Source organism: Aphelocoma coerulescens, chromosome 26, assembly GCF_041296385.1.
Source record: "Aphelocoma coerulescens isolate FSJ_1873_10779 chromosome 26, UR_Acoe_1.0, whole genome shotgun sequence".
NCBI lineage: Eukaryota > Metazoa > Chordata > Aves > Passeriformes > Corvidae > Aphelocoma > Aphelocoma coerulescens.
In genome coordinates, this window is record NC_091039.1 from 1,316,317 (window position 1) to 1,342,483 (window position 26,167).

At 51.0% G+C, this 26,167-nt stretch overlaps 2 protein-coding genes across 6 annotated transcripts in view; one reads left to right on the top strand and one right to left on the bottom strand.

Annotated features, from left to right (window-relative positions):
- Positions 1-8,058: 8,058 nt before the first annotated feature.
- Positions 8,059-23,952, bottom strand: DRAM2 (DNA damage regulated autophagy modulator 2). 2 transcript variants are annotated; one of them, XM_068995774.1, is made up of 9 exons: positions 23,873-23,952; positions 19,484-19,572; positions 16,583-16,740; positions 15,610-15,677; positions 14,921-15,060; positions 12,599-12,776; positions 9,613-9,695; positions 8,826-8,918; positions 8,059-8,394 (listed from the first exon to the last, which is right to left on the bottom strand). In XM_068995774.1, exons 3-9 carry the CDS (start codon positions 16,711-16,713, stop codon positions 8,287-8,289), a joined length of 801 nt encoding a protein of 266 aa, XP_068851875.1. In that variant the 5' UTR covers positions 16,714-16,740; positions 19,484-19,572; positions 23,873-23,952; the 3' UTR covers positions 8,059-8,286. The 2 variants fall into 2 exon arrangements, with proteins under 2 accessions (XP_068851875.1, XP_068851874.1); XM_068995773.1 differs by having other exon boundaries at positions 14,921-15,129.
- CEPT1 (choline/ethanolamine phosphotransferase 1) overlaps positions 23,914-26,167 on the top strand; it is a 30,459-nt gene continuing 28,205 nt past the window's right edge. The window contains exons 1-2 of one of the 4 annotated variants that reach the window (XM_068995770.1): positions 23,914-23,997; positions 25,516-25,916. In XM_068995770.1, the coding sequence (XP_068851871.1) occupies positions 25,578-25,916 (339 nt within the window). In that variant the 5' untranslated portion in view covers positions 23,914-23,997; positions 25,516-25,577. Of the gene's footprint in view, positions 23,998-24,032; positions 24,538-25,515; positions 25,917-26,167 lie in introns of those variants that run through there. The other 3 variants (XM_068995772.1, XM_068995769.1, XM_068995771.1) reach the window with 3 other exon arrangements.

Here is a 26,167-nt window from a genome sequence, read left to right on the forward strand (position 1 = left end):
TTGACAGCGTGAAAAATTCCAGGGGATTGAAGAGGCAGGAGAGGTTTTTATAAGGTAAGAAAAAGGAAATTCCTGCTCTGAAAAATCACAGAATCAGAGAAGGGTTTGGGGTGTAAAGGGACCTTAAAGCTCATCCTGTTCCACCCCCTGCCATGGGCAGGGCCACCTTCCACTATCCCAGGTTTCTCCAAGCCTCGTCCAACCTGGCCTTGGACGCTGCCAGGGATGGGGAGAGCTTGGCCTAGACCAAGGTGATGGACCAGCTGCAGGTGGGTGAGGAGAGAAGGTGAATAATGGAAATAAACTCTGCAGGGACTGAGATTGCTCGGTAGGAGGGAAGTGTGGTGGGACAAGCAGGTCAGGGTGGTGCCCTCGGTATCCATGGGCTCACCCTGTATGGAATGGGTGTTTTGTGACAGAATTGACCTTGGCCAGGTCCCAGACACCACCCACCCAACCACTGCCCTCCTGCAGGATGGGGGAAAATGGAAGGATGGCATTGTGGGTGGAGAACAAGGCAGTTTAACAGGTCAAGCAAAAGCTGCTTGCACAAAAAGCAGAATCAGGAATTGGGTCACCACGTCCTGTCAGTGCAAGATCGGCCGTTCCCGGGGTCTCTGTGTGCAGCGTTCGCTTGAAGACAAACGCTGTGACCAGAAATGTCCCTCCATCCTCCTGCTGCCATAAAGCTTTTCTTTGCTGAGCATGGCCTCCTGTGGTGTGGAATATCCCTTTGGTCAGTCTGGGAAGACTGTCCAGGCTGTGTCTGTTCCCAGCTTCTTGTCCATTCCCGACGTCCTGTCCATCCCAAGCCTGCAGAGGGGTGCACAGTGAGAGAAGGAGAAAACCTGGATGTTGTGGGAACTCTCCTCAAACCATGGGGGTGTGATCTGCAGTTCTCCTCAAAATCCCAAACACAGCATGACATCGGGGTGCTTGAAGGACATTGACTCCATCCCACCTGAAAGGATGAGGTGGGAATCAGGAAGTAGATGGAGGCATCCTTGTGTCTGGTGCTGCAGTCACCTGGTAGATACTCTTCCAACAGGCTTTGCTCACTTACTGTCCTCTAACAAATGTCTTTCCTCTATTTTCCAATGATCTTCAAAAAAAGAAGGAAGCCAAGTTCTCTTATCCTCTCGTTGCACTGGAGGATTCCAGCACTGACATTCTACACGACACCATCTTCTTTCTCTCAGAACCTCTTTTACCCTAACAAAGTGGTCCATTTGCCTGGTTCTTTGTAGAGATGATAAAATACTCAAAATTGGGAGAAGAATCCTCACTGCAAAATTTTGAAGAAATGTGACCAGGATTTGGTGGAAGAAGGTGAATGGGCTGTGTCCAATATAGCGATGGAAGTGCAGCTCAGAAAAACAGAGTGAAACCAAGTATGGAAGAGAGAGATCTTCCTTGGAACAACATCAGTGCAAAGTTGGAGGGATCACAGAGAGCCAAGAGAAGCCTCTTGATGTGCTGATGGGGGAAAGTTGTGCCAGGAGAAGCAAAGGGGTTTCTGACAGCCAAGGACCTTGAGGCTGTTGGAGCTGCCCCTCGTCCAGACTCATCATCTGCAGCATGGATTGGATTTTGCTGCCCTGTTCATCCTTGAACTGCCATGATCTATGAAGAGTCTCTGGAGAACTAGAGTTCTGGGAATGCTGGCTGCCACCCCAGGACTGAAGGTGACTGGTGGCCATCCCTGAGTGCAGCCTGGCTGGCAGGAAGGTGTCACACACTGGGATTGCTGTGGATAGGATTTAGGATATGGATTACAACTGTTAATGTAATCCATAGGATTACAACAATCCTATGGATTTAGGATATGCATTACAACTGTTACTCCAAGCAAATACCTGGGAAGAACCTTTTAGGAATTTCAGAGTACAAAGAGCAGAGGCAGCAGTGAGTGCTGGGCAGAACAGATCAGGAAGCAAAGATGGTGCTGGGCAAGTTGCCAACATCAGCCAAACCTGGTGCCTTGGAGTCCCTGGCCAGGACTGCCCCTGTGCCTGTCTCCTGTACTGCAGACTCCCCACAGCCCCAGCACTTCTGTGTGAGGCACAAATCTTCTCAGAGCTCTGTCCCAGATGTAGAATTGTTGGATCGTCTAGGTTGGAAATGACCCTCAAGATCATCAAGTCCGACCTAAACCTGAGGTAGTCGAGCCCAGCACTGACCCAGACCTGGGCATTGCCGAGTGGAGCCCAGGAAGCCACCTGGGGGTGGCTTTCAGGGGGTCTGTACCAGGAACGCCCGTCGGACGAAGCTCTGGACAGACAACAGCGGTGTTGTGTTCACAACGCTGCTCATGAGGGGCTTCAAGCACGCCAGTATCTCTTGGAGGGACAACACAGCAGAGCATAATTGATCCAGGAGGTTCTGGAATGCCTTGAGGATAAACTCCTTCTCCAAGTGAGAGAGGAGCCAGCAAAGGGAGGAGCTGTGCTGGACCTTGTGCTCACCAACAAGGACGACCTGGTGGGGAATGAGAAGCTCAAGGGCAGCCTGGGCTGAGGGAACATGGAATGGTGGATTCAGGATCCTCAGGGCAGCCAGGAGGGCACACAGTGAGCCCTGGGATTCAGGAAAGCAGTTTGCCTCTTCAGCGATCTGCTTGGTTGAGTCCCATGGGATAAAGCCCTAGAGAGAGGAGGGGCCCAGGATGGCTGGTTGATATTTAAGGATCACCTCCAAGCTCAGGAGCAACGCATCCCAAGGACAAAAACTCCAGGAGGCCTGTGAGGGTGAACAAGGAGCTCCTGAGCAAACTCAAAGAGGAAGCCTCCAGGGTGTGGAAGCAAGGACAGGCAGCCTGGGAGGAATACAGAGGGATTGTCCGAGCAGCCAGGGATCAGGTTAGGAAACCTGGAGCCCTGCTAGAGTTAAATCTGGCCAGGGACATCAAGAGCAACAGAAAAGCTTCTGTTGGTACATTGGTGAGAAAAGGAAGACTGGGGAAAATGTGGGCCCTCTCCAGAAGGAAACAGGACACCTGCTTACCCAGGACATGGAGAAGGCCGAGCTTCTCAGCGACGTTTGTGCCTCGTCTTCACTGGGAAGTGACCCAGTCACAGCCCCGGAGTCGCAGGGGCAAAGGCGGGGACTGGGAGAAGGAGGAACTGTCCACAGTGGGAGAATCAGAGACATCCCAGAACCTTTAAGGCTGGAAAAGCCCTCCAAGGTCATCAAGTCAAACCTGTGTCATCGAGCCCAGCCTGTGACCAATCCCCACCTTGTGACTGAGTGCTGTGTCCAGGCATTCCTTGGACACCTCGAGGGATGGTTACTGCATCACCTCCCTGGGCAGCCCCTTCCTATGCCTGACCACCCTTTCCATGGAGAAAGGGCCATTTCCTCTTGTCTTGTCCCTGTTCCCTGGGAGCAGAGCCTGACCCCCCCACCGACTGGCCCCTCCTGTCAGGGACTTGTGCAGAGCCACAAGGTCCCCCCTGAACCTCCTTTGCTCCAGGCTGAGCCCCTTTCCCAGCTCCCTCATCCACTCCTAATAGGACTTGTGCTCCACATCCTCCCACCAGCTCTACTCCCTTCTCTGGACTTGAGAAGGTCAGATTCAGGAGTATTTAAGGAATATGAAGGTGCACAGGTCCATGGAACCTGATGAGATGCATCTCTGGATCCTGGGGGAACTGGCAGAGGAAGTTCCTAAGCCACTCTCCATCATATCCGAGAAGTTGTGGTTGTTTGGTGAAGTTCCCACTGACTGGAAAATGGGAAATTTGACTCCATTTTTCAAAAGAGAAATAAGGCAGATGCAGTGCACTACAGGCCAGTCAGTCCCATTGGTGTCTGGCAAGATCATGGAGCAGATCCTTCTGGAAACTAGGCTAAGGCACATGGAAAAGAATGTGATTGGTGACAACCAACATGGCTTCTCTGAAGGCAAATCATGCCTGACAAATTTGGTGGCCCTGTATGATGAGGTTACAGTGCTGGTGCGTGAGGGCAGAGTGACTGACATCATCTACCTGGACTGTGCAAAGCATTTGACACTGTCCTGCAGGACAGCCTTGTCTCAAAGCTGGACAGATGTGGATCTGATGGGTGGGACACTCAGTGGATAAGGAATTGGCTGGATGGTGGCACTCAAAGGGTTGTGGGCTGCAGCTGTAGACAAGCGTGTCCAAGGGCAGCCCAGTGACGAGTGGTGTCCCCAGGGGTCAGTGCTGGGACCAGTGCTGTCTTTGTCGGTGACATGGACAGTGGGGTTGAGGCACCCTCAGCACGGTGCTGCCAGTGAGATGCTGGAGGGAAGGGATGGGGCATCCAGAGGGACCTGGACGGGCTGGAGAGATGGGATCATGTGAACCTCATGAAGTTCAACAAGGCCAAGGATGAGATCCTGCCCCTGGGTTGGGGCAACCCCGAGCACGGCTCCAGGCTGGGGATGAACAGAGCAGCCCTGAAGAGAAGGACGTGGGGGCATTGGTGGATGAGAAGCTCAACAGGAGGGACTCACTCAGGGGTCTCACCTGAGTGCAGAGCTGCCTCCAGCCCTGGGGCCCAACAGCAGCAGAAGGATGTTGAGGTGCTGGAGAAAGTTCAGAGGAGGCCATGGAGATGCTCTGAGGGCTGGAGCTCTTCTGCTCTGGAGCCAGGCTGGGAGAGCTGGGGGTGTTCACCTGGAGAAGAGAAGGATCCAGGGAGACCTCAGAGCCCCTTCCAGGGCCTAAAGAGGCTCCAAGAGAGCTGGTGAAGGAATTGGGACAATTGAGTGACAGGACAAGAGGGAATGGCTTCCCAGTGCCAGAGGGCAGCGTTAGATGGGATATTGGGAAGGAATTGTTCCCTGGGAGGGTGGGCAGGCCCTGGCACAGGGTGCCCAGAGCACCTGTGGCTGCCCCATGATCCCTGGCAGTGTCCAAGGCCAGGCTGGGCGGGGCTTGGAGCACCCTGGGACTGTGGAAGGTGTCCCTGCCCATGACACAGGGGTCGAATGAGATGGTCTTTAATGTCCCTTCACACCCAAACCACTCTGGGATTCTGTGAATTGAGATCTGAGGGCTGTCCACAGAATAAATCCCGGGGCAGAGCTGATCCAGGGCCACCCACAACAGCCCAGGCCAGGGCTGGGTGCTCAAGCTTGGGCTCAGATGGAGCTCATGGGCCATGAGTGTGTGAGGAGGTCCCCGGGGGCTGCTCAGGGCAATTCAGGTGTGTTAATGGACCCTGTCAGTCTGTTCAGTGCTGGGCTGGTCAGGCTGGAAGGGGCTGCCCAGGGAGCTGGTGGAGGCACCATCCCTGGAGTTGTTCAGAGGGTGTCTGGATCTTGCTGGGTGATGTGATTTAGGGGTTATGGGGCTACAGTGGCAGTGTGGGGTGGACTTGGATGGATGATCTTGAAGGTCTTTTCCAGACATGATGATTCTATGGGAGGTGGGACCCAACCCAGCCCCTGGATGATGACTGTGGGTGGGGCTGCAGAGAAGGGGGAAAAGGCAGGGATTCATGGGGGATGTGTAACTCTGGAGCAGCTGGGAGCAGGGAGCTGCTCCTTGGTGCTGCTCATCCCTGTCTCTTGGCAAAGGGTGAGAGAGCAAGAAAAGAGTTTTCTGGGCATTGAGGAGGTTGTTAAACAGAGAAGAGTTGGATGCTCTGCGGCTGAACTTCCATGGATCTGCAGATGAGCAGGAATCCCAGCATGTGGTGCTGGGCTGGTGGGGAAGCAGTGAGGGGGCTTTGGGGGGGTTAACTGTAAACCCAGGAATGTACTGGTTTGGGCAGTAAAATCAGAATCTTTGAGGTTGGAAAAGCCCTCTGAGATCATGGAGTCCAACTGTTCCCCAGCACTGCCAGGGCCACCATTAACCATCTCCCCCAAGTGCCACATCCACATGGGGTTTTTTTTGAATCCCTCCAGGAATGGCGACTCCACACTGCCCTGAGCAGCTGTGCCAGGGCTGGACAACCCTTTTGGGGAAGAAATTTTTCCTAATGTCCAACCTAAACTTCAGTCTGCCCTGGCTGGCTCATCACAGGGACATTAAATGACAGAGAAACTCCTGCTCCCTGGGGCAGGAATCGCTTCTGGGAGCAGCACAACAGATGTCTGTTGTCAGGAATGATGTCTCCATGTTTCACAGGGATCCAGGGAGAAAGAAGTGAAGGGGAGCTGAGGAAAGCCCTGTGAGCAGGCAGATGTCTTCTAGAGCCTCCTTGAGAGCTACATGAATTAATCAGTTGGGGTTTTCCTTCTCCTCCCATCGTACCAGGCAAAGAGTTCTCTCCCTCCCTCTCTACAGGGATCCCATCACTGTCGGGACCATCTCCTGCTTAAACCATTTGTCTAATTAGCCTTGAGGGAGGCAAAGGATTCTCTCGGCTGAAACATCACATTTTCTACACTGGAGCAGTTAATCAGGAACTGGGGTTTACCTATTCCCTGCTTAGGAAGCGTGTGGCCAAGTGTGTGGCCAAGGCTCTGGGGACACCTCAGAGCCCCTTCCAGGGCCTAAAGAGGCTCCAAGAGAGCTGGTGAAGGAATTGGGACAATTGAGTGACAGAACAAGAGGGAATGGCTTCCCAGTGCCAGAGGGCAGGGATGGATGGGATATTGGGAAGGAATTGTTCCCTGGGAGGGTGGGCAGGCCCTGGCACAGGGTGCCCAGAGCAGCTGAGATCCCTAAGGATTCATCAGCAGCTAAAATACAACTCTTGGGAGACCTTCCCAGGCTGTAGAGCCCAGGGTTCTCTGTGACTCCGTGTTAATCACACCCACCTGTCCTCTCACCCCACTGCCCTCAGTAGTTTGGCAGCTTTTGGCCCCAAAGTTTGTTTACACCCTGTGGATTGCCTGAACTCTGGCTGAACCAGGCTGGAAATGGAGTAACAGGGATGGAGACATCCCATTTAAATCTGGGAGAAAGAAGCTGCCCAGGGAACTGCTAGGATTTCCAGGAGGCCTCCAGCTTAGATTAGTTCCTCTCCTGGTGCTTTGCCTGCCCCTCCAGGAAGGGAAGATGCCAATGTAAGGGATGCTGGTGTGGGAGGAAATGTGCTGGAGCTCACGTACAAGCCTTGAGCAATAACTTGGGAAGGGAGCTGAGCTATTCCTGCCAAGCAGGGCTCAGAGGCAGCTGTGGCTGTACTTGGTAGGTCTGTGTGCAATCAAATATCTCCTTAATCTGCTGTACTCTGGTAGAATTCGAGATGTTTGTTTTTAAGGCTTCTGGCTCGGTCTGGGCATGGCTCTGGAGTGTGGGAGGCTGTCCCTATGGATGGACCCTGGACCCAGCTGGTGTGTCTGGCACTGGGAGGCTCATGGAGCTCGGCCCCTGCAGCACACAGACACTCCTTAGGGCTGGAATAAGGGCTGTCAGCACTCTGGGAGCTGCTGGAAGCAGCTGGAGGAAGGAGCAGCTGGCTTGGGTTGGAGGCTGTCAGGGAGCACCAGGGATGTCAAGGACACGAGAACAAGGGTTGCCCTCCGGGGTGTTCAGGAACAGCTCTTGGCTCTGGAGGGAGCAGGACATGGGCTGCCTTGGCCAACTCTTCCACCTGTGCAACAGGGACACTTGGCATGAGAATTCCTGGGCCAAGCTGCCCATCAGCTCCAGCAACTGCCACGAGAGGGATGGAGAGAAGGCCAGGTTGGACAGGGCTTGGAACAAGCTGGTCTAGTGGAAGGTGTCCTTGCCCAGTGGAATGGGATGGGCTTTAAGGTCCCTTCCAAGCCAAACCCTTCTGGGATTCCATGGCTGTGTGGTTCCTGCTGCTCCCTATCACTCCTCTCCAGCAGGAGGGAGCTGCTCAGCTGCCTCTTGACCTCCAGAGCAGGCTGTGGTGGTTTTTCCCTATGGTTTCCCTATGGTTTTCCCTATGGTTTTTCCCTATGGGCTGCTCAAAGGATGGGGTGGCTTTGGGGTCCATCCCATCTGGCCCAAAGTGCAGGGCATGGATCAGCCCCCTGGGCCCAAGGGGAGCAGAGGTGAAGCTGGAGGCTCTGCCATCCAAAAGGACTTGGCCTGAGGAACACTGGAGAGAGGAGGGTGAGGGAGGTGAAACTGGACGTGGAGGAAGAAATGAGGAGACAACAACTCATTAATAACCTTCATTTAATCCTTCATGACATTGGAAAATGTAGAAATGTCACAGACTCATTTACAGTACTGGTAACATTTGCATTGCTGTGGGTTAATAGCAAAGCCCTTGATGTCAAGTACAAGACAATCACTTCATACTTTTTAAAATTATAAAATAGATGTTTAGAAATTTCAGCTGTTATTGCTATTGAATTCCTGAGTTCTGCTGAGTTCTCTCCATCCATCAGATGCTCCCTGCCACAAGCAACGCCTGCTCCTCTGCCCCGAAGCTCGCTGGGCTCTCGTGCAGGGTGTGGCCCTGCAGGCTGACCACGGCTCGCAGGGAGATCTTCTGTGGAGGGAAAGCAAAGGGAGTCCCCGTGAGCAGCTCCTCACTGCCTCGGCACTGGGAACTTCAGTGGCCAGAGGAAATACTGAAGATTTTTGGAAACACCAACAGATCAGCTCAGAACCATGTGCCTGGCTCCTTGCTGTGCTCTGGACTGGCTCCATCATTCGCCTTGTCCTGTGGCTGTGACAGGTCTGGCCAGTTAAGGCCAGCCTGGTGCTGGAGCTGTGCTGACACAGCAGGGACAGATTCTATGGGGGTCACTTAGAGCTGCTCATGGCTCTCCAGCCCTGGTGACTCCTGATCCATGCTGGGTTCCATCACCTTAAAGGTCTTCTCCAACCAAAACAATTCCATGATTCCACAAAATCTAAGGGTGCCCAGCTGCACCACACTGGGCCATTCAGAAAGAGAGAGCATGAACTTCATTTTACCTGGAAGTCACGGATGTAGGTGAGGAAGAAGCTGAGGAAGGAGAATGCCAGCGACCACTCGGAGACGGTGCTGATGATGTGGGGGGTGTAGCCCTGTGTTAAAGAGGGGAAAAAATCTGTGTGGAAACTGCTCTGGAACCTGCAGTGGTGCATGGATGGCTCGTGACTCGTGACATGCTATGTGAGATGCTGCATCAACACCTATTCCCACTGGAGACCAAAATCCCTTCTTGTGTCTGGAGTCTCCAAGAAGGAAGTGCTGAAGAATGAGAATGACCAGGAAAGCACCTGCTCCAACTGGGATGATGTCCACTGGGAATTTAATACCCACCTGCAAAACCTGAAGGTTCAATCTAGAGCTCAACTAACAAAGAGCAGGGAGGTTCAAGGCCCTCCTTAAGATGCAGGAGGGATTAATTAGAGTTACACTTGAAGATCCAAAGTTTTGTGAGATCAGAACTTCAGCAAGTGCTGGTCCAGGTTGCCCAGAGAAGCTGTGGCTGCCCTATCCCTGGAAATGTCCAAGGCCAGGCTGGATGGGGCTTGGAGCAACCTGGGCTGGTGGAAGGTGTCCCTGCCCAGGGTAGGGGGTGGAACTGGATGGGCTTTAACTTCCCTCCCAACCCACCCCAGCCTGGGATCTCATGGTTCCAAGGAGCTGCTGGCTGGTTTGGCTGGCACAGCTCTCTCCTCTCCCACCCCAGTCCATGTGGTGAGTTGCAGAAGTTCCCACCTGTCCCTCCAAATCCAGATGGATTTGGTGTCCATTTCCCCCCCAGTCACTTACTCTTTCCTGGGGGTCCCAGTGCAGCTTCTGCACCAGGTTCTGGCCATACAGGCCACTGTACAACACAACTGAGGACACAAACACTGAGGGAAGAAGTTAAGGAAGATTCAAGGCCAAGAATGAAGGACATGGAACTTGCAGACTGTGTCGAGCTGAGGCTGTGAGGTCTCAGCCTGAGGAGCAGTAATGGTGCCATGGACTGTTCACATCGTGCCCATCAACCTGTAGCTTGTCCCAACCCACTGGTTATTGTCACGTGAAAAGGTTAATCTGAACCTAAATCCATTATTTCTGTTCTCTGTGTGCTGCCTCTTGTTATTCCTCTATCAAGTACAGCACTCTCATATAAGTGTTTAAGCTATGATCATATGTGAGCATTTACAGAGCATTTAAATTTAATTTTACTGGCATTTCCCACCCTAACAAAAGTCTAGATATCTTTCTCTGATGGCTTTTCAATGTCTCAACCACCCTGAATTCTTGCTGTGAGCCACAGGTTGGAATTCTGTATCACCTGCAGCAAAGAGGGTTTTTGGCTTTTCTGTTTCCCTCTTAGTCAAGATTTGAGAACTGCTTTGGATTTTACCCCACGTGACAATGATCCCCCCATTTAATCCAAGACCTGGATCCTCCTGGAGTGTTTGATGTCACTTTTTCAACATCTTACAGAGGGAAGGTACCCAGTTGCTCCTGCAACACAACAAATGAAACTCGGATCGTTAATTTACAGATAACCCGATTTTCATAGGATTAAGGTATTAACTTCTTCATTGGGTAATGAGATTAAACATCAAGAGCCTCCTGATATGAAAGATTAATTTTGGTGGTGAACAAGCCTGGACTTCCTGGCACAAACATGGCCTTGAGTGGGCAGCTGTGCCAGGGCCTGACCACCCTTTCCATGAAGACATTTTCCCCAATATCCACCCTGCCCCTCCCCTGGCCCAGCCTGAGGCCGTTCCCTCTCCTCCTGTCCCTGTTCCCTGGCAGCAGAGCCCGACCCCCCCGGCTGCCCCCTCCTGTCAGGGACTTGTGCAGAGCCACAAGGTCCCCCCTGAGCCTCCTTTGCTCCAGCCTGAGCCCCTTTCCCAGCTCCCTCAGCCACTCCTGGGGCTCCAGCCCCTTCCCCAGCCCTGTTCCCTTCCCTGGACACGCTCCAGCCCCTCAATGTCTCTTTGTCAGGAGGGGCCCAGAGCTGATCCCAGGATTCCAGGTGTGACCCCAGCAGTGCCAGCACAGGGGATGGGCACTGCCCTGGCCCTGCTGTGACCCCAGAGCTGACACAAAATAAATTTCCTTCTGTCTTCCAGTACCTGTTACAACCATTTCACCCAAGGCCACAGACTTCTCCCTGTCCCCATCTTTCCCTTATTACATTATGAGCTGTTCATTTAGAACAGTAATTTCCCTTTTCTTCCCCTTTCATTGTTATATATGTACACATCATTATTTCTACAACTTCCCTATAATTTTGGTTAGACCACATTGGTACAAAAACCTCTACAGATTTGAGGTTTGTGGGATTCTGGCATCTGCAAGAGGAGCTTAACTTGCAGCAGATCATACTGTTCCATTTTAGTTTCCCCCAAGTTTGGTTCCTCATTATTCAAAGCTGAAAATCTTGTTTGCTAATACCAAATATTTCTGTTAGGGACAACAATTCTCCAAGTTTCTTGGATGATTTCCTTGCTGTTTGCCAAGCCCCCTCAGCAGGTGAGGGTCCTTCATGATGGATAACAAGCCTGTGCCCCACTGTCCCTGCACCTCTGACTCCTGCAGATTCTATAATCCTGTAGCAGCAGGGATGGGAGCCCAGCAAGATGCTCCAACCTTGGGAAATGGGACTTATGGTTCAGTGTTGGTATTGGCTGCCAGCCTGGAAATAAGTGGGATTGGTGGGGATTAAATCAGTGGCCTGGATACAGCTGCAGATGGAACAGTGTTTAAGCAATGGGTTTTGCAGCTTGCATCTCTGGAATTCAGCAGCTTTGGTGGTGTTGTCCTGTTTGACACAAAACCTGAGGTTGATTTTTAAATCCAATGTTCAGGTCTGTTGTGGTGAGCATGGGAACTTTTCTGGTGCAGTTTCCTGACTGTTTCAATGAGTCTGGAGAGGAAAAAGGCCTCTATTTCTGGGTGGGTTTGCCCACATTTGGTATATAAATATACAAATAAACAGGAATGGATTCCCACTGTGAGAGGGCAGGACTAGAAGGTCCCTTCAACCCAAACCATTCTGTGTTTCTTTCTTTCTCTGAACCCCACAGCCACTTCCAGCTTCAAAGCTAAAGGGGGATGATGGGTTCTGATGCCGAGGGAAGATGGTCGGGAATGCCAGTCAGAAATACCTTGTACCTTGTAACTGCAGGATGAGCAGGGAGGAGATCAGAGGTCAAAATCTCCCTGACACACCCTTGAAATGTGCTCCAGAATTGTCTCTCTGGAAAGTGCCAGTACCTCATCCCTGCTCCAGAGCCAGCTGGCACAGCAGCCCTGCTCCACATGGTGTGTTAGAGTATTTCCTCCTGTGCTACTTTCTGGGTTTCTCTTTTAGTTGTACCCAGCTCTAACACACTACACCGTTCTTGTCCTCAGGAACACACTTTTATTTCTTACCTGTTTTTTTCCCCCATTGATACCACCCATCCCTTAAGCACACTTCCCTCTGCCCCATCTTTCCTTATTTAGTCAGATCTGTTTGGGATAAACTCTTATTTTTTCTGTTTTCAGCCTCTGGTGTGCAGTAGGAAAGGGAGGAGAAAGGGTGATAACCATCCCTCTTATGGTTTTTTTTAATATCTAGGGGGGATATTAAAAGTACTAAAGGAATTAATCATTTTCCCTGAAAGGGAAAAAGGTTGGAATACAGAGCAGGGCACACAATCAAGAATGACAGGCCTCTTGTGGCACATGGTGGTGGTTCAGTTCAGGTGTAAATCCTGTGGAGGCTGCTGGGGTTTGGTGCCACTGCCCAGGCAAAGGATACTGCTGAGGATGCTGGAAGAGCTCCACAGGAGCACGGCCAGGCGGGCCCAGAAGATGTCTTTGCTGTGAAGTTCTGGCTGCATCAGGTAGGACAGGATGGTCTGAACCAGCATGTAAATGGACCCCACCCCGAAGGTCAGGCAGGCTCCCAGCACGTGGATGTAGTACAGGATGCATTTCTAGGGAAAGAAAGCGCTGCCCATGAAAAGCTGGCACCCACCCCCCCAGTGCCCTTCTCCCATCCCGAGCTAAGCAGGTCTGGACTGTGCCAGTCCTCAGGAGACTTTTCTTGGAAGCCCCATTGGGAGATGTCTGGAGGCCAGAACCTGCCAGCCTCTGACATTTGTGCTTTTGTTAAGTTCTTGTGGTGAAGTTACAGGTCACAGCTGTACCTTCACTACAGGAATTTGTGAGAGCTCTTCTCATAAATGGACAATATCACAGGAATCAGGTGAGAGAATCCCTGCAGCTGGGCAGGGAATGGGAGTTTCTACCCCAGGAACCTGTGCATCTATGAAAGATTATGGAATACAGGACAGACAACCCAATTCTAGTACCCAATTTTGGATTAAAAATGAGGTTTTGCATTTCTCTGAATGAACTCTGGTTTGAATAAAGATTGTCAAATTAGTATCTTGGAATACTCTGAGGGAACAAGGTTCAATCAATTCAATACTTAAAAACACCACCAGGAGAACCAACTGTCAAATGGCAAAAATAACTAAAACGAGAAGATATTCCAAAAAAACCAACACAACTAAAAATTAATTATTAAAATATATGCCTTGAAAACCCATGTGTGTTCAGTCCTTTCTTCTCATCCCCAGCTCAGCACAGGACCCAGACACAGGGAACAAAATGTGTTGTCTGACCTGTTGCACAAGGCAAGGCCTGGCACCCCAATCATGCAGATGTTTTCTGCCCTAAAACGTGAGGCTGTCCGTGTATCTGACTGAGTAACCCTTAAGATCAAGCTTTTCCTTGTGCACTTTCTGTGCACAAATGAATTTTAAGTGCTGCATCCACAGTGAGAATTTCTGTTTATGAAATAAGCAGGTTGCAAAGGTGTGTGCTCCAAAATCATGTGCAGTGCAGGGATGTGTCAGCAGGGAGAAATGCTCTGGTTTTACACTTTGGGGTCTTCAGTCACCAGTGGATTTCAGGGGGGATTCAGCTCCTTTTGCCTTTAAACCAGTCCTTAGCATCCCTGGCATGTGCAGGTGCATCACTTCCAACTTCTGTTTTGCTCAAGATTACACATTACACAAACTGTTACCAAATTAACGTGCACCTCCTGGGTTCTGATTGTTGTGAAATCCACTGAAAGTAGAAAAATCCTTTCTAGAGGGGCAGTGGAGGGAAATCATGGAGTTGAGCAGAGCCTGGAGGATTCTCCTTGGTGGGTGTGGAATGGGAGGCTGGGACCTCTGAGGGGTCTAGAAAATAGTAAATAGATTGAGGCCTCCAAAAGAAAAAATGCCCAGAATGAGAAGTGCTGAGGTCTCTAAGACAGGGGCTGCTGAAGCACTTGGGGAGCTGTGCTGGGGAAAAAGTGGAGCTTTCCATGAGCTTTTCCTCTTTGGTTTTCCATGTCCCTAATCCAGCAGGAGCCCAAGGTGACACCACAGCCTGTGGAGGCCACAGGCACCACAACAGAGCCCCAAAATCCATCAGGTAATTAATGTAACAAGGCTGGCAATTATATAACCACCTGGCAAGTAAAGCCAATGATGGGGACCTGCTCATGGTGTGATGAGTGAGAATATCAGATTTGGGTTTTTTGGAGTGGAAAGTATTGGGGAGAAAAAAAAAAAAAAAGGGACTCTGGGATGGGGAAAATTAGAAGAATTAACATAGCAGAATTTTCAAGAATTTGAGAAGGTTTGAAGGAAAATGCACCCCAGAGGGCAGGTTTTCCAGAGCTGGGCTTGTGGGGTTGGGTGGTTTTGCTGGCTTTACTTCTAGTTGTAACAAGTGTTTACTATTTGATACCTGATTCTCCTGAGCCACAGCTGTGGGCTTTCAATCTGGATCTCAGGCTTTCAACCAGCCTGGAAGGAGATCCAAGTGTGGCTTCTGCAAAGCTTGGGGGTCATGAATGTTTGGAAATGTCATGAACAGCTGCTCCCAAGTCCCACAGCAAATAAGGAATAACTACCAAATTATAAGCCAAACCTTGTCTTTTCTAACCGTTCTCCGTAGAGAATTTGACAAAAAAGCAGTTTGCCATGGAAAGTTGCTTTCTGTAAATCCCCAGATTATCAGGTAGCTCAGAACAGACACAGCTCTGGCAGGAGCTGAGCAGTGCAGGCAGAGCACAAACCTGGAAATTGGCAATAATGCAGAGTCCAAAGCAGCTCAGCCATCCCAGCGTGAGGCCCAGCTTATTGAGCCTGAGGATCCTGGGTTTTTCCGGGCTCAGGGCAGACACTTGCTTGTACCTGACGTACATGGTGGCCATCCCTGGCAAAGAGAGCCACAGGCAGTGAGATTCCTGCTGGGGAGCAGTGTCCTGCTTTACCTGGGAAGATGCTGAGTGACAGAGGCAACTCTTAAAATACAAGATTTTTTTTAGGGCACACTGAAATAGGAAAGCTGAAAGGCTGGAAGTGAAACTTGAAATAATATAATGGCAAACAAGTCAAATTAATAGATTTTTCTGATCTATTTCATTTAAAAGCCTTATTAGGTTGTTTCCCCCCTCCATTGTTGCAGCACAGGTAAGGTGACTGCCTTGAATTTGCATTTTTATTGCTTTTACTTTTCTGTTAGTTTTTTTAATGCATTTCTTGCCCTTCCAGAATCCACAACTGCCATACTGGTAATTCATGGATAACATCCCTGACACACACATTGAATTGCTTAAGAGAATTGAGATTTATTACTCAGTATTTCATTTCTGAGTGAGAATTCTGGGCTGTTTAATGATCTGGAGAAGGAAATTAACTTGTTTAAAGTTGCTGCATTCCAGGACTGCCTGCAGCTCACCAAGGAACAGCTTTATGTACTCACCCAAGAAGGTTGAAACATTTAACATGATCCCAAATAAGCATCTTTCAGGTGGTATTGTCCCTGTATCACTGGAAAAGATAAATGGAGTGATACATATCCTATATTATCTATATCTATACTAAAAATACTTCCAACACAACTTTACTTATTTCAGTCTACAAAGGAAAGGTAAAAAAAAACTCTCCCAGATGTTTTTCACTGAATTGTTCATTACTCAAACTATGCAGTGCTGGTTTTAGAGCTGTAGAAATCACCATGATAAAGACAAGGCAGCCTTGGAGCACGGGATGATCATGCTCAGAGTAACTGTTCCTTTCATATCGATCTGGATTCCATAAAAGGTGAGTAAAAAGGATTAAAATTAGAAAAATGAAGAACATGGAAAACTGAAAGAGCAAAGCTTGAGTTATATATATCAGCTTTGGTGGAATAAAGTTGGCAATGTAGATTTTAGTATGGATATACTGGTGCAACAAACCTGGTGACAGCGAGAGGCTTCACTCTGAGCAGGGGTGTGGTGAGGCACCCCAGCTCCCTTGTTCATCATCATTTTAAAGGTATGTTCACAGAGCCAAAGCTTAGAGTTTTGCACAAAACCAGACACCTTTAAATAGAGTAACACACAAATCCCAGAATGGGTTGGGAGGGGCCTTAAAGCTCATCTCATTCCAACCAGGGACACCTTACACCATCCCAGGCTGCTCCAAGCCCTGTCCAACCTGGCTTTGAACACTTCCAGGCATGGGGCAGCCCCAGCTTCTCTGGGCAACCTGTGCCAGGGCCTCAGCACCCTCACAGGGAAGGAATTTCCCCCTCTGTCAGTATACTATCACCTATAACTATATAATGGCTATAAACAGTAACTTCAGAATTGGAGCTGTTGGGTAAGAACTGCTATTTAAGTCTGGAGTTGGGAAGAATTCACAGGAGTGGTGTCAGTTCAGTGCTCTGACCCAGGGTGGACATCACTGACCTGATGTAGGGCACCAAAGGGTCAACATGGTGCAGGACAATTGCAGTAATGTAGGAGAACACAAATGATGCTGCTGACCACACAACCAGAGCCACGGGCAGGAACGAGAGGCCTTGCTGGAACCACCACATTTCAGGGCTGACTTCTGCCTCCCAACACTGTGAAGAACCAAATGCAAAGGTTTACTAAGAGTTCTCAAATGTTTACTGAGATTTTCCAATTTCCTGAGAGTTCTCAAATGTTTACTGAGAGATCTCAAAGGTTTACTGAGAGTTCTCAAAGGTTTACTAGGATTTTACTACGAGGTCTCTAAAGTTTTGCTTTCCTTGAGGCAGGCTGCTCCCCATACAGCAGTTTGATATTGCTTTCAGTCCTCTCCTGCAAACTCAAAGTGAACACTGACTTCACAGAAGAAATCATAAATAAACAGAATTAAATCTGGAAATGTTAATTCTGAAATTCTTAGAGGATCATTAGAAACCAGTACTGACATTTAACTACGTGGCTTGGATTTGTTGCTGCCAGAAGAAGGTCAAGTGGGTCACTATGAGTAAGTGACTCCATTTTCTTCTCAGCCTTGTGTCACAACACCATGTCAGCAGAGTGAGCTGACAGAGAGCATGTCCCTGCACTGACACTGCAACTGATGGTGGCTGTGGTGGAGCCTCCAGCTTCCATTAACAATTAGCGGGGCAGACATGGAGGAAATGACCCCAAATTACTTTAATACCTGTCCTCAATTACTCCCTGTCAGGCTGTGTGACTCGACATCTGTTATAGAGTCCCAGGGCTGAAAGGAACTTTAAATCCCATCCAGTTCCACCCCCTGCCACAGGCAGGGACACCTTCCACTAGCCCAGGTTGCTCCAAGCCTGGCCTTGAACACTTCCAGGGATCCAGGGGCAGCCACAGCTGCTCTGGGCACCCTGTGCCAGGGCCTGCCCACCCTCACAGGGAGGAATATCCCAATATCCCATCTAACCCTGCCAGCCTTTAGCTGCACACACATGGGTTTTATTTTCCACTCTGAGTCTTCTCTGTTTCAGAGACTCATTTCCTCATCTCTCCCCTAGGTGCTGATGGGCTCTCTCAAAGCACGGGGGGGTTTCCTGAGCTCACTGTGTTCATGTTGAGCAAACAGCTCCATTTCCCCACAGCTCTTCCTCCCATCCTCTCTAGATTTGGGTATTGCCAAGGAGAAGCCCGTGCTGAGGTACCTCACAGAGTAGGACAGAAAATGACTTTGCCATTCTGCAACAACTTTTTAAAATGAGTTTGTTTTTTAAATTTATTCATGTTTAGGATGAAATGTCAGTGAAAATATTAAAAAAACCCATATTTTTGATGAAATCAAAACCGAAGTACTGTTTAAATCACCCCATTTATTCTATGCTGTAAAGTTAACTTTTGGAAGACATCACCTATGGAGGTTTGAGAACATAAATCCACTTCTTTTGTGGAGAATGAATCAGAACTTCCCCATGGATTGTAACAGCAATAAAAACAATACCAATATTAACAGGGCAGGGGCACCTTTCACTAGAGCAGGTTGCTGAGCTCCATCCAGCCTGGCTTCACGAGCTCTCAACTATCTGAGCTCACTGCTACCAATCACAACCCTCAAACACAAGGGTTACTCCCAGCAGTTGCTGTTTTACAGGTGGGAGGAAAAGATCCACGTGCAGTGCAGTGCAATGATGACTCTGTACTCACACTGTCCAGTTCCCTAAATCCCAGCTTGACAGCAAATCTGTGCCTCACCCCAGTTCTCTAAGAGCAAGAAGGTGCAGCTGTGCCACCCTGGTGAGCCCACACAGAGAGAACTGTGACTCCTCCCTACTCTTGCTGCAAAAGGGAAGTAATTTGCTACTAGCCTCAAACACATCCAGAGATATTTCAGCATCCCAGAATGGCTGAGGGGGGAAGGAGCTCTGGAAGTCACTTGGGCCATCCCCCTGCTCAAGCAGGGCCACCAGAGCCAGTAGTGCAGGATGACACCCCAAGGATGGAGATACCACAGCCTTTCTGGGCAGCCTGGGATGACCAGTGCCAGTCAACCTCACTGGGAAAAAGTGTTTCCTGATGGTCACTGGAGAGAAGAGGAGAAAAAGTGTTTCAACATAGTTAAAATTGGAGACCGTAAATGCAGTATGAAAGAGGACAAAGGTAAAGAGCAAATAATGGAGAGCACACATCCAAGGGCATCCAGGCAAAGATCTGTATGTGAGAAAAACAAAATAATGTTGAAACAAATTAGAAGGAAGTACAGCACAGAGAGGTTTTAGAAAGGCACGGCCTGGAGTGTGAGAGGCTGAAAGAAAGGAGGAAGAGAAAAGGAAGAAAGAGGAAGCACCAAGACTAGAAAGTCTCATGGCAGGAAAAAAAGTTGAAACAAAAGTGGGTGAATCTTGCAAGAGATCAGAGCTGGTCAACCTTCCCAACCCTTGCACAGAATGGACAACTGCAGCCTTGCAGAGCTGAAGGGTCAGCTGCTTGTGAGGAAGCTGGTTGGTGGCAGGGAAAGGTGTCTAACAGGAGATGTAGTGAATAAGAACAGATTGACAGAATTCAAGTTGCCCCATTTCGTGCCCGTTTTTAAGCTAAATATAAAGTTTGCCATCTGATGATGATTTTAAGACTGCAATGCAGTAATGACTGATTCACAATCCCATCTCTAGTATGAGTAAATTGGGAATTTGAAAGAGAAATGCAGATTTTGCATGACATTCTCTGTTATAAATGTTATGTGCCTGGGTATGTAATTCCCAACTCCAAGCAGTCAATCTGAATATACTTTTCCTTTCACATTTAAATATTCATAGTGCCTTAAATTTATTTCTGAGCTAACAGATTTTCCCCTGCAAACAAACCAACCAACCAACCAACCAACCAACCACATACCTGAGAAAAAGGGCATCAGAGGATGTCACTAAGGGGAATCCAAGGTCATTTTGCTGCTGAAGCTCCACGTCCGCTTCATTTTTGACTCTCTGAGATATAAAGGAAAATAAGCAAGATGTGAAGTACTTCTGTACCTCTTGCCTTGTTTATTCTTCTCAGCACCTTCTATTAGTCACTGCTGCTGACTGGACACAGGATTAGACTGTTGGCTTGCCCCAGGATGTTTTTCCTGTGCTCCAAGTGGTTTAAGGAGTGAAGCTTGTGTGTGCTGGGGTGGCAGAAATGAAGAAAAACTGGTGTTTAAGGCTGTTTGATTTTAGGAGTTGTTTACACAACATTTTAACTTGAACTGAGGAGCTTTAAAGAGATGAAATGTATGCAACTAAAACCAGTGCCTAAGACCAGGGCTTTCACCTCAGGAAGGGAACAGAACACGGAGACTTCCCATTTCATTGTGGACACACATCCCAGTGTCCTGCTGGTGCAATGCTAAATACATGGCAGGAGAGGGGCTGGAGCAACCTGAGTTTCATAGGATCATTTAAGTTGGAAAAGCCCTCTAAGATCGAGTCCAACTGTTCCTCTGGCACTGCCAAGGCCACCACTAAACCATGTCCCCAAGTGCCATACCCACGGCTTCTAAATCCCTCCAGGGATGGTGACTCCACCTCTGCCCTGGACAGCCCATGCCAGTGCTGGACAACTCTTTCAGTGAAGAAATTGTTCCAAATATCCACCCTGAGCCTCCCCTGGCCCAGCCTGAGGCCATTTCCTCTCCTCCTGTCCCTGTTCCCTGGCAGCAGAGCCCGACCCCCCCGGCTGCCCCCTCCTGTCAGGGACTTGTGCAGAGCCACAAGGTCCCCCCTGAGCCTCCTTTGCTCCAGCCTGAGCCCCTTTCCCAGCTCCCTCAGCTGCTCCTGGGGCTCCAGCCCCTTCCCCAGCCCTGTTCCCTGCCCTGCACACACTCCAGCCCCTCAATGTCTCTTGTCAGGAGGGGCCCAGAGCTGATCCCAGGACTGGAGGTGCCCCAGCAGTGCCAGCACAGGGCACCACACTGGGCCTCTGGACACACCATGGCTCTGACAGCCCAGGGGCCATTGGCCTCTTGCCCAGCTGGGCACACCTGGGTTCATGTTCAGCCACTGTCACCAGCACTCCCAGATTCTTTCCCAGCTTTCCAGCCACTCCTGCTCCAGCTTGGAACGTTCCATGGGACTGTTGTGACCCAAGGACAGAACCTGGCATTGGTCTTGTTGACCCTCCCACTGCTGGCCTTGGCCATGGATCCAGCCTGTCCATTCAATCAGACATTCCCTAACTCCTGACTTCTCCTCCCACAGGTTTGGGGCATTGCCTTGGGGATGCAGAGGGGGTGAAGCTCTGTAGGGATGAAGCTCACAGACAGTGCAGATCTTCCATGTGCTGAGGGTATTTATGTGCCTGGGCAGACTGATTTACTTGGGCTAGGATGAGCTTAGTAAAGCAGAACAGCAATTCCCAACTTCTCCTTGGATACTGCCCTTACTACAAAATAAATGTGTCCACACAGGCAGCTCATCAACACTGTCTGCTTCAAGCAAGCTGGGCTGCAGAGGAGCCCTCACTGTTAGGACTGGCAATCTCTGCACCCTGAGCTGTCACCGAGCCCAGAGCTGAGCCCTGCACATGACTTCTCACAGTTTTCATGCAGTCTGGCACAAAGAACAGCTTCAGTCATACCCCACAGCTCTGCTGAGGCACAGCTTCTTACTGAGAGTGTGGCTGAGGCTGGCGGAATCACAGAATCTCCTGAGCTGGAAGGGACCCACAGGGATCATCCAGTCCAACTCCCAGCCCTGCACTGACACCCCAACAATCCCACCCTGTGCATCCCGGAGAGCCTTGGCCAAATGCTCCTGGAGCTCTGGCAGCCTCGGGGCTGTGCCCATTCATTCCCTGGGGAGCCTGGTCAGTGCCCAGCACCCTCTGGGGGAAGAACCTTTCCCTGATCTCCAGCCTGACCCTCCCCCTGGCACAGCTCCAGCCCTTTCCATGGGTCCTGTCCCTGCTCACAGAGAGCAGAGATCAGAGCTGTCCCTCAGGAGGAATCTGTAGCCCCCCAGGAGGTTCATCCTGATGACACCAGTTGGGCTCTGACCCTCTTGCCTTCCCCAGCAGAAACCCCTCACTAACTCTCCTTACACTGAAAACCATCTTGTCAGTCAAGATCTACCCTGAGTTCTCACCTCCCTCCATCTCTCTCCCCATTAAATATTTTACAGTGGAATCAAGTCAGTTTTCCCACTGTTCTGGGGGCAGACTGTACATCCCCAACACAGGCTTCCCTCTGTGCAAATCCCTGTGCACAGTCAGGCCATGGTGTACTCCGGGCTGTCCCCAGCTGTGCAGCTGCCCTGTGTCCCTGCCAACTCCCAGGCTCTGTCTGGGCACAGAACGAGGCACCTCCAAGCAGCAGGAGGCAGAAGGGAACTGCCGTGTGCCAGCTGCAAGGTCCTGAGACAAATTATTATTAACACCTTGTCCTGTCCCATTGTTTTCAACAGGGAGAAGGAAAACACACTCAAACTCCTTTTTTTATAAGCTCCTTTGCAAGCAGGTTACACAGCAGCAATGGCCAGCCTCGATTTTCCATATAACTATGATTTTCTTAAACATTTATCCTGATCTTCAGGCCCTTTGGAGTTCTAAGGGTTTTTTTTTAAGCTTCAGTTTGAGTATCAGAGATTGTTTCCGATATCAAGAGTACGTGAAGGAAGTGTTTGAAAAGCAAAGGAGATTTTAACCCTCTCGAAGTGTTTCTCCCAGTGCAGGAATGCAGCCACATCCTGCCCAGGCTAGAACATGTGGAATAGAAACTCCAAAGGAAAATGAAAGGTGGGCAAGACCATCAAGGGCAGAAAGTTCATGTTACCTGGAATGATAAAGCTGCAAAGATGGTCAAAGTATGTGGGGAAAAGGGAAATTCCTGATTTACTGCTGATTCCTGGATTGTCAGCCTGCCTCTTCCCTGCTCTGTCAGGCAGACAGGCAGAGATAAAACCCTACCAAGGGACACTCCTTTTGTCTCCAACAAATTGTCCAGTGCTGAGGGAAGGATGGAGGAATTTGTCTGTGCCTTCCTAAGCAAACAGAGGCTGGAGGGGGCTAAGCCCAAACAGCCTGCACACCTGCCTGTCAGGTCCCATTGATAAGCCACAGGTAAAGGTCACTGATCCTCAAAGCACTGACGTAAGGAAGTAGGAAATGTGTCACCTCTGCTGTCCCTGCTGCAGGGTAATGACAGGTGACTCATTTCGAATGTTTTCTCAGTACAGACACAAAAAAAGTTGCCATGAAATCTTTAGGGGGGCAGCTTCCAGGGGGTCTCTGTTCTGGCCCTGCTCCTGTTCCCTGGCTGGGAAGGCACAGCATGGCCTGGAGCCAACCCAAACAGTGCCAGGACACTGACACAGGATGTCCCCAAGCCTGCTCGGGACACCTGGCACACTCCGGCTGATCCAGGAGCTCCGTGCCAGGGATGAACCCACGGCACCTGCCAGTCCCACCTGCCTGACCACAGAGGGCATCTAAAACCACCAGAACCCTCGGAGCAGAGGCACCGGGAGATTCCCAGGGCACAGCTGGGACTGGAGTCCCTGCGAGGTCACAGGGGGAGTGCTGGGGGCGGTCAGAGAGGAACGGGAAAAGGAACCAGGAGAGAGGGAGGCTCAGGAGAGAAGGGAAAGGGAATGGCAGAGAGAAAGGGGAGGCTGAGGGCAGAGAGATGAAGGGGCAGAGGGGCTCAGGGGGGTCCTCGGGGCAGAGGGATTAGTGCAAGGGATGGGGGGGTCACTGGGGATGTGGTGGGGGGGTCACTGGGCAGCAGGGACGGCGATGGGGGTCACTGGGGCTGACAGGAGGGCACAAAGGGGGTGAGGGGGATTTTTCAGAAGAGGGAGGGAGGACACCTGAGGTTCCTGGGGGCCTCGAAGTGCAGTGGGGACTGCAGGGCATGGCATGGAGTAGGGTGGGGGTGACATCGAGGGGGTCAGGGGACATTGGGGGGGTCACTGAGAGTGTGATGAGGGCTGACAGAGAAGCCATGGCGTCACTGAGGATGGGGGGTCTCTGAGGGGATGACAAGGGGTCTCCGAGGGGGGTCTCTGACGGGGTGATAGGGACACCGGAAGGTCGCTGAGGGGTATGAAGCGGGATCCCTGAGGGGGTAACAAGGGGGGACAGGAACACCGGGCGGCCGCTAAGAGGGGTGACAGAGAGGCCGGGGGATGGTCGCTGGGGGTGACAAGGGTGGCTGTGGGGGTGAAGGGGACGCTGAGGGGCGTCTCTGGGGAGGTGTCAGGGCTGGGAGCGACGCGGGCTCGGGTCCCTCCGCCCCCCTCCCCCCTTCACCTCAGCCGCTCCCGCGCCGTCCTCGCGCCGCCCCGGCCCCGCCCCCGGCGCGCGCTGCCACCGCCTCCTTTCCGGCCGTCGCAAAAGGGGCGTAAAAAAAGCGCCGCCCGGTGCGGGGAGCGGAGGTAATGCCGGGGGTGCCCCGCGGTCCGCACGGCTCCCCCCGGCCGGACGGGGCTCCTGAGGGCGCGGGGGGAGCGGGGAGGGCGCCGAGGTGCGGCTGGGCCCCTGCCCGGGCTGGGCCGGTGTCCGGGGGCACCCGGCCTGCGCCGTGGGCGGGGGCGAAGCGTCGGCGGGGCCAGGGGTGCCCTGGGCCCCTCCCCGGCCGGGTGTTTGCCAGGCCCTGTGGGAGTCCCGCGGCAGCCGGGCCGGGCGTTTGTTTTGGAGCTCGAGGCGCTCCTGGGCTGTTTTCCCCCGGCTCATCCCCTCAGGATGGGGGAAGAGCCCAGTTTAATGCACTGGGGCTAATTTTTCTGGTCCTCCAGGGCAACACCCACTGGGACCTCCGCGGTGACTAAGTCTGGTCTCCTGGTGGTTGGAGAGGTGCAGCTCTGTTTCCTCCCGAGCTTATCGAGCACTGCCGAGGCCCTGCCACTTTCTCTTCTCCTCCCTCTGACGGGGCTGCCTGAGGTGGCTTTTCACTGCTGGAATTTGCCTTGCTGAAGGTGTGGAGAGTGGAGCTGAGAGCGCCTGTTCTTGGGCCAGTGGTGACCTTTGATTTGCGCAGCTTGTTTTCTCTACCTGTGCAGTATGGATGGCTTTGGAGCTCTCTGTCTTCTTCCTTTCTCTGCTTTATTTGCTGGACTTCAACCAGCAAATAAAGCAGAGGTTTTCTTTTTTTTTTTTTTTTTTTTTCTGGTTATCTCCTACAGATAAATAGCAAACTCTTATTTTTAGTCTTCTTTCTCTACTGCTCATCTACTTCCTGTGGAGAGTTACATCTGTCTGGTCACCTGCTTTCAAGGGAGATGGAACATTGTGAGGGTCCTTGTTTGTGCTGGAAGAGCTGTTCCTGACCCTGTATTTTCTTTTCCCAACTGCCTCATGCTGTCTCTGGCCAGCTAAAGCTCTCCAGCTCCTGCATGTTTCTTGTATATCTTGAAAGTTGAACAGACAATGAGCTGGGTTAAATTTGGAGCAGAAAAAAGCTCCAGCAAAACTGAAATAACGAACGTAAATCTGAAAAAAACCTGTGCATAACTGTTTTTAGGTGGTTGTTCAGCATCACCACGGAGACAAAGCTGCTCCGAACTAATTTAACTTAAGACTTCTCAGTGTTGGTACAGTTTTTAGTGCTGTCAGTTGATAACCTGAGTGGTGTCACGTGCTGTCCTGGGAGAGGTGTGAGGGGACTGGCTGTGCCCCAGTCTGTAACACAACTCACTGCTGTGCTGGCAGTTTCTGCTGCTGCTGGAGTTCTGGCTGGTGGATGCAGGGTTTTCCAGCTGCGTTGGGAACGCTCATTTCTTGTTGTTCCTTCAGCAATTCTCCAAATAACTTTCTCTTTCAGGGGGGTAATCCTATAAAATTATCTTGCTTTGCTGATGGCCAATGAAATGCTCTTTAGGGCAGCACCTGGAAGCTTTTGATATGCTAAAATCTCGGTTGTGCGCTCAGGTGTGTCTCACCCCTTTGTGCCGCAGGATCTTATGGTTCTCCAGCCCAGCTGCTGCCTGCCCAAGACAATTCCTAGGCCACCCAACCCATGAGTGGGCACCGGAGCATCAAGAGGCGATGTGGGGAGTCGCACCTGGAGGGCCCCGCGGGCTGTGGGCACGGCCCCGCCGCCGCCTGCGTGCTCAGCAAGCTGGTGCAGCTGCCCACGCCGCCCCTGTCTAAGCACCAGCTCAAACGGTTAGAGGAGCACAAATACCAGAGTGCCGGACGGTCCCTGCTGGAGCCCCTCATGCAGGGCTACTGGGAATGGTTAGTTGGGAGAGTTCCAGCCTGGATTGCCCCCAACCTGATCACCATCATCGGACTGTTAATAAATATATTCACAACTCTGCTACTAGTATGTTACTGCCCAACAGCTACAGAACAGGTGAGTTATGGACTCCTGGCACTCTGTTTTGGTGGCTGTCACTGGTTTTGGGTGGGTTGTTGCTTTGGGGAGAGCTGGTTCTTGCTGTTCAGCCTGCAGTCCTCGTCCTTGTAACCTGTTCTCTGTAAATGTTTGTGCCTCTCTGTGACGCTGGCTTGCAGAGAGAGCACGGGGGGGTGCTGGAGTGAGACAGCAGTTCCTGGGGCAAACACACCCATGTGGAGCAGGGTCTGACACCAGAACAGCCGTGA

Bases quoted from the DNA above. Each gene is read 5' to 3' on its own strand.
- DRAM2 (XM_068995773.1), bottom strand. From the start codon at position 16,713: ATGTGGTGGTTCCAGCAAGGCCTCTCGTTCCTGCCCGTGGCTCTGGTT. The intron at 9,696-12,598 runs GTATCCTTTGCC...TTCTTCCCTCAG, and splicing joins CTCTTCCAGCATCCTCAGCA to TGTTTGTGTCCTCAGTTGTG. The intron at 8,395-8,825 runs GTAAAATGAAGT...TTCCCTCCACAG, and splicing joins CCTACATCCGTGACTTCCAG to AAGATCTCCCTGCGAGCCGT.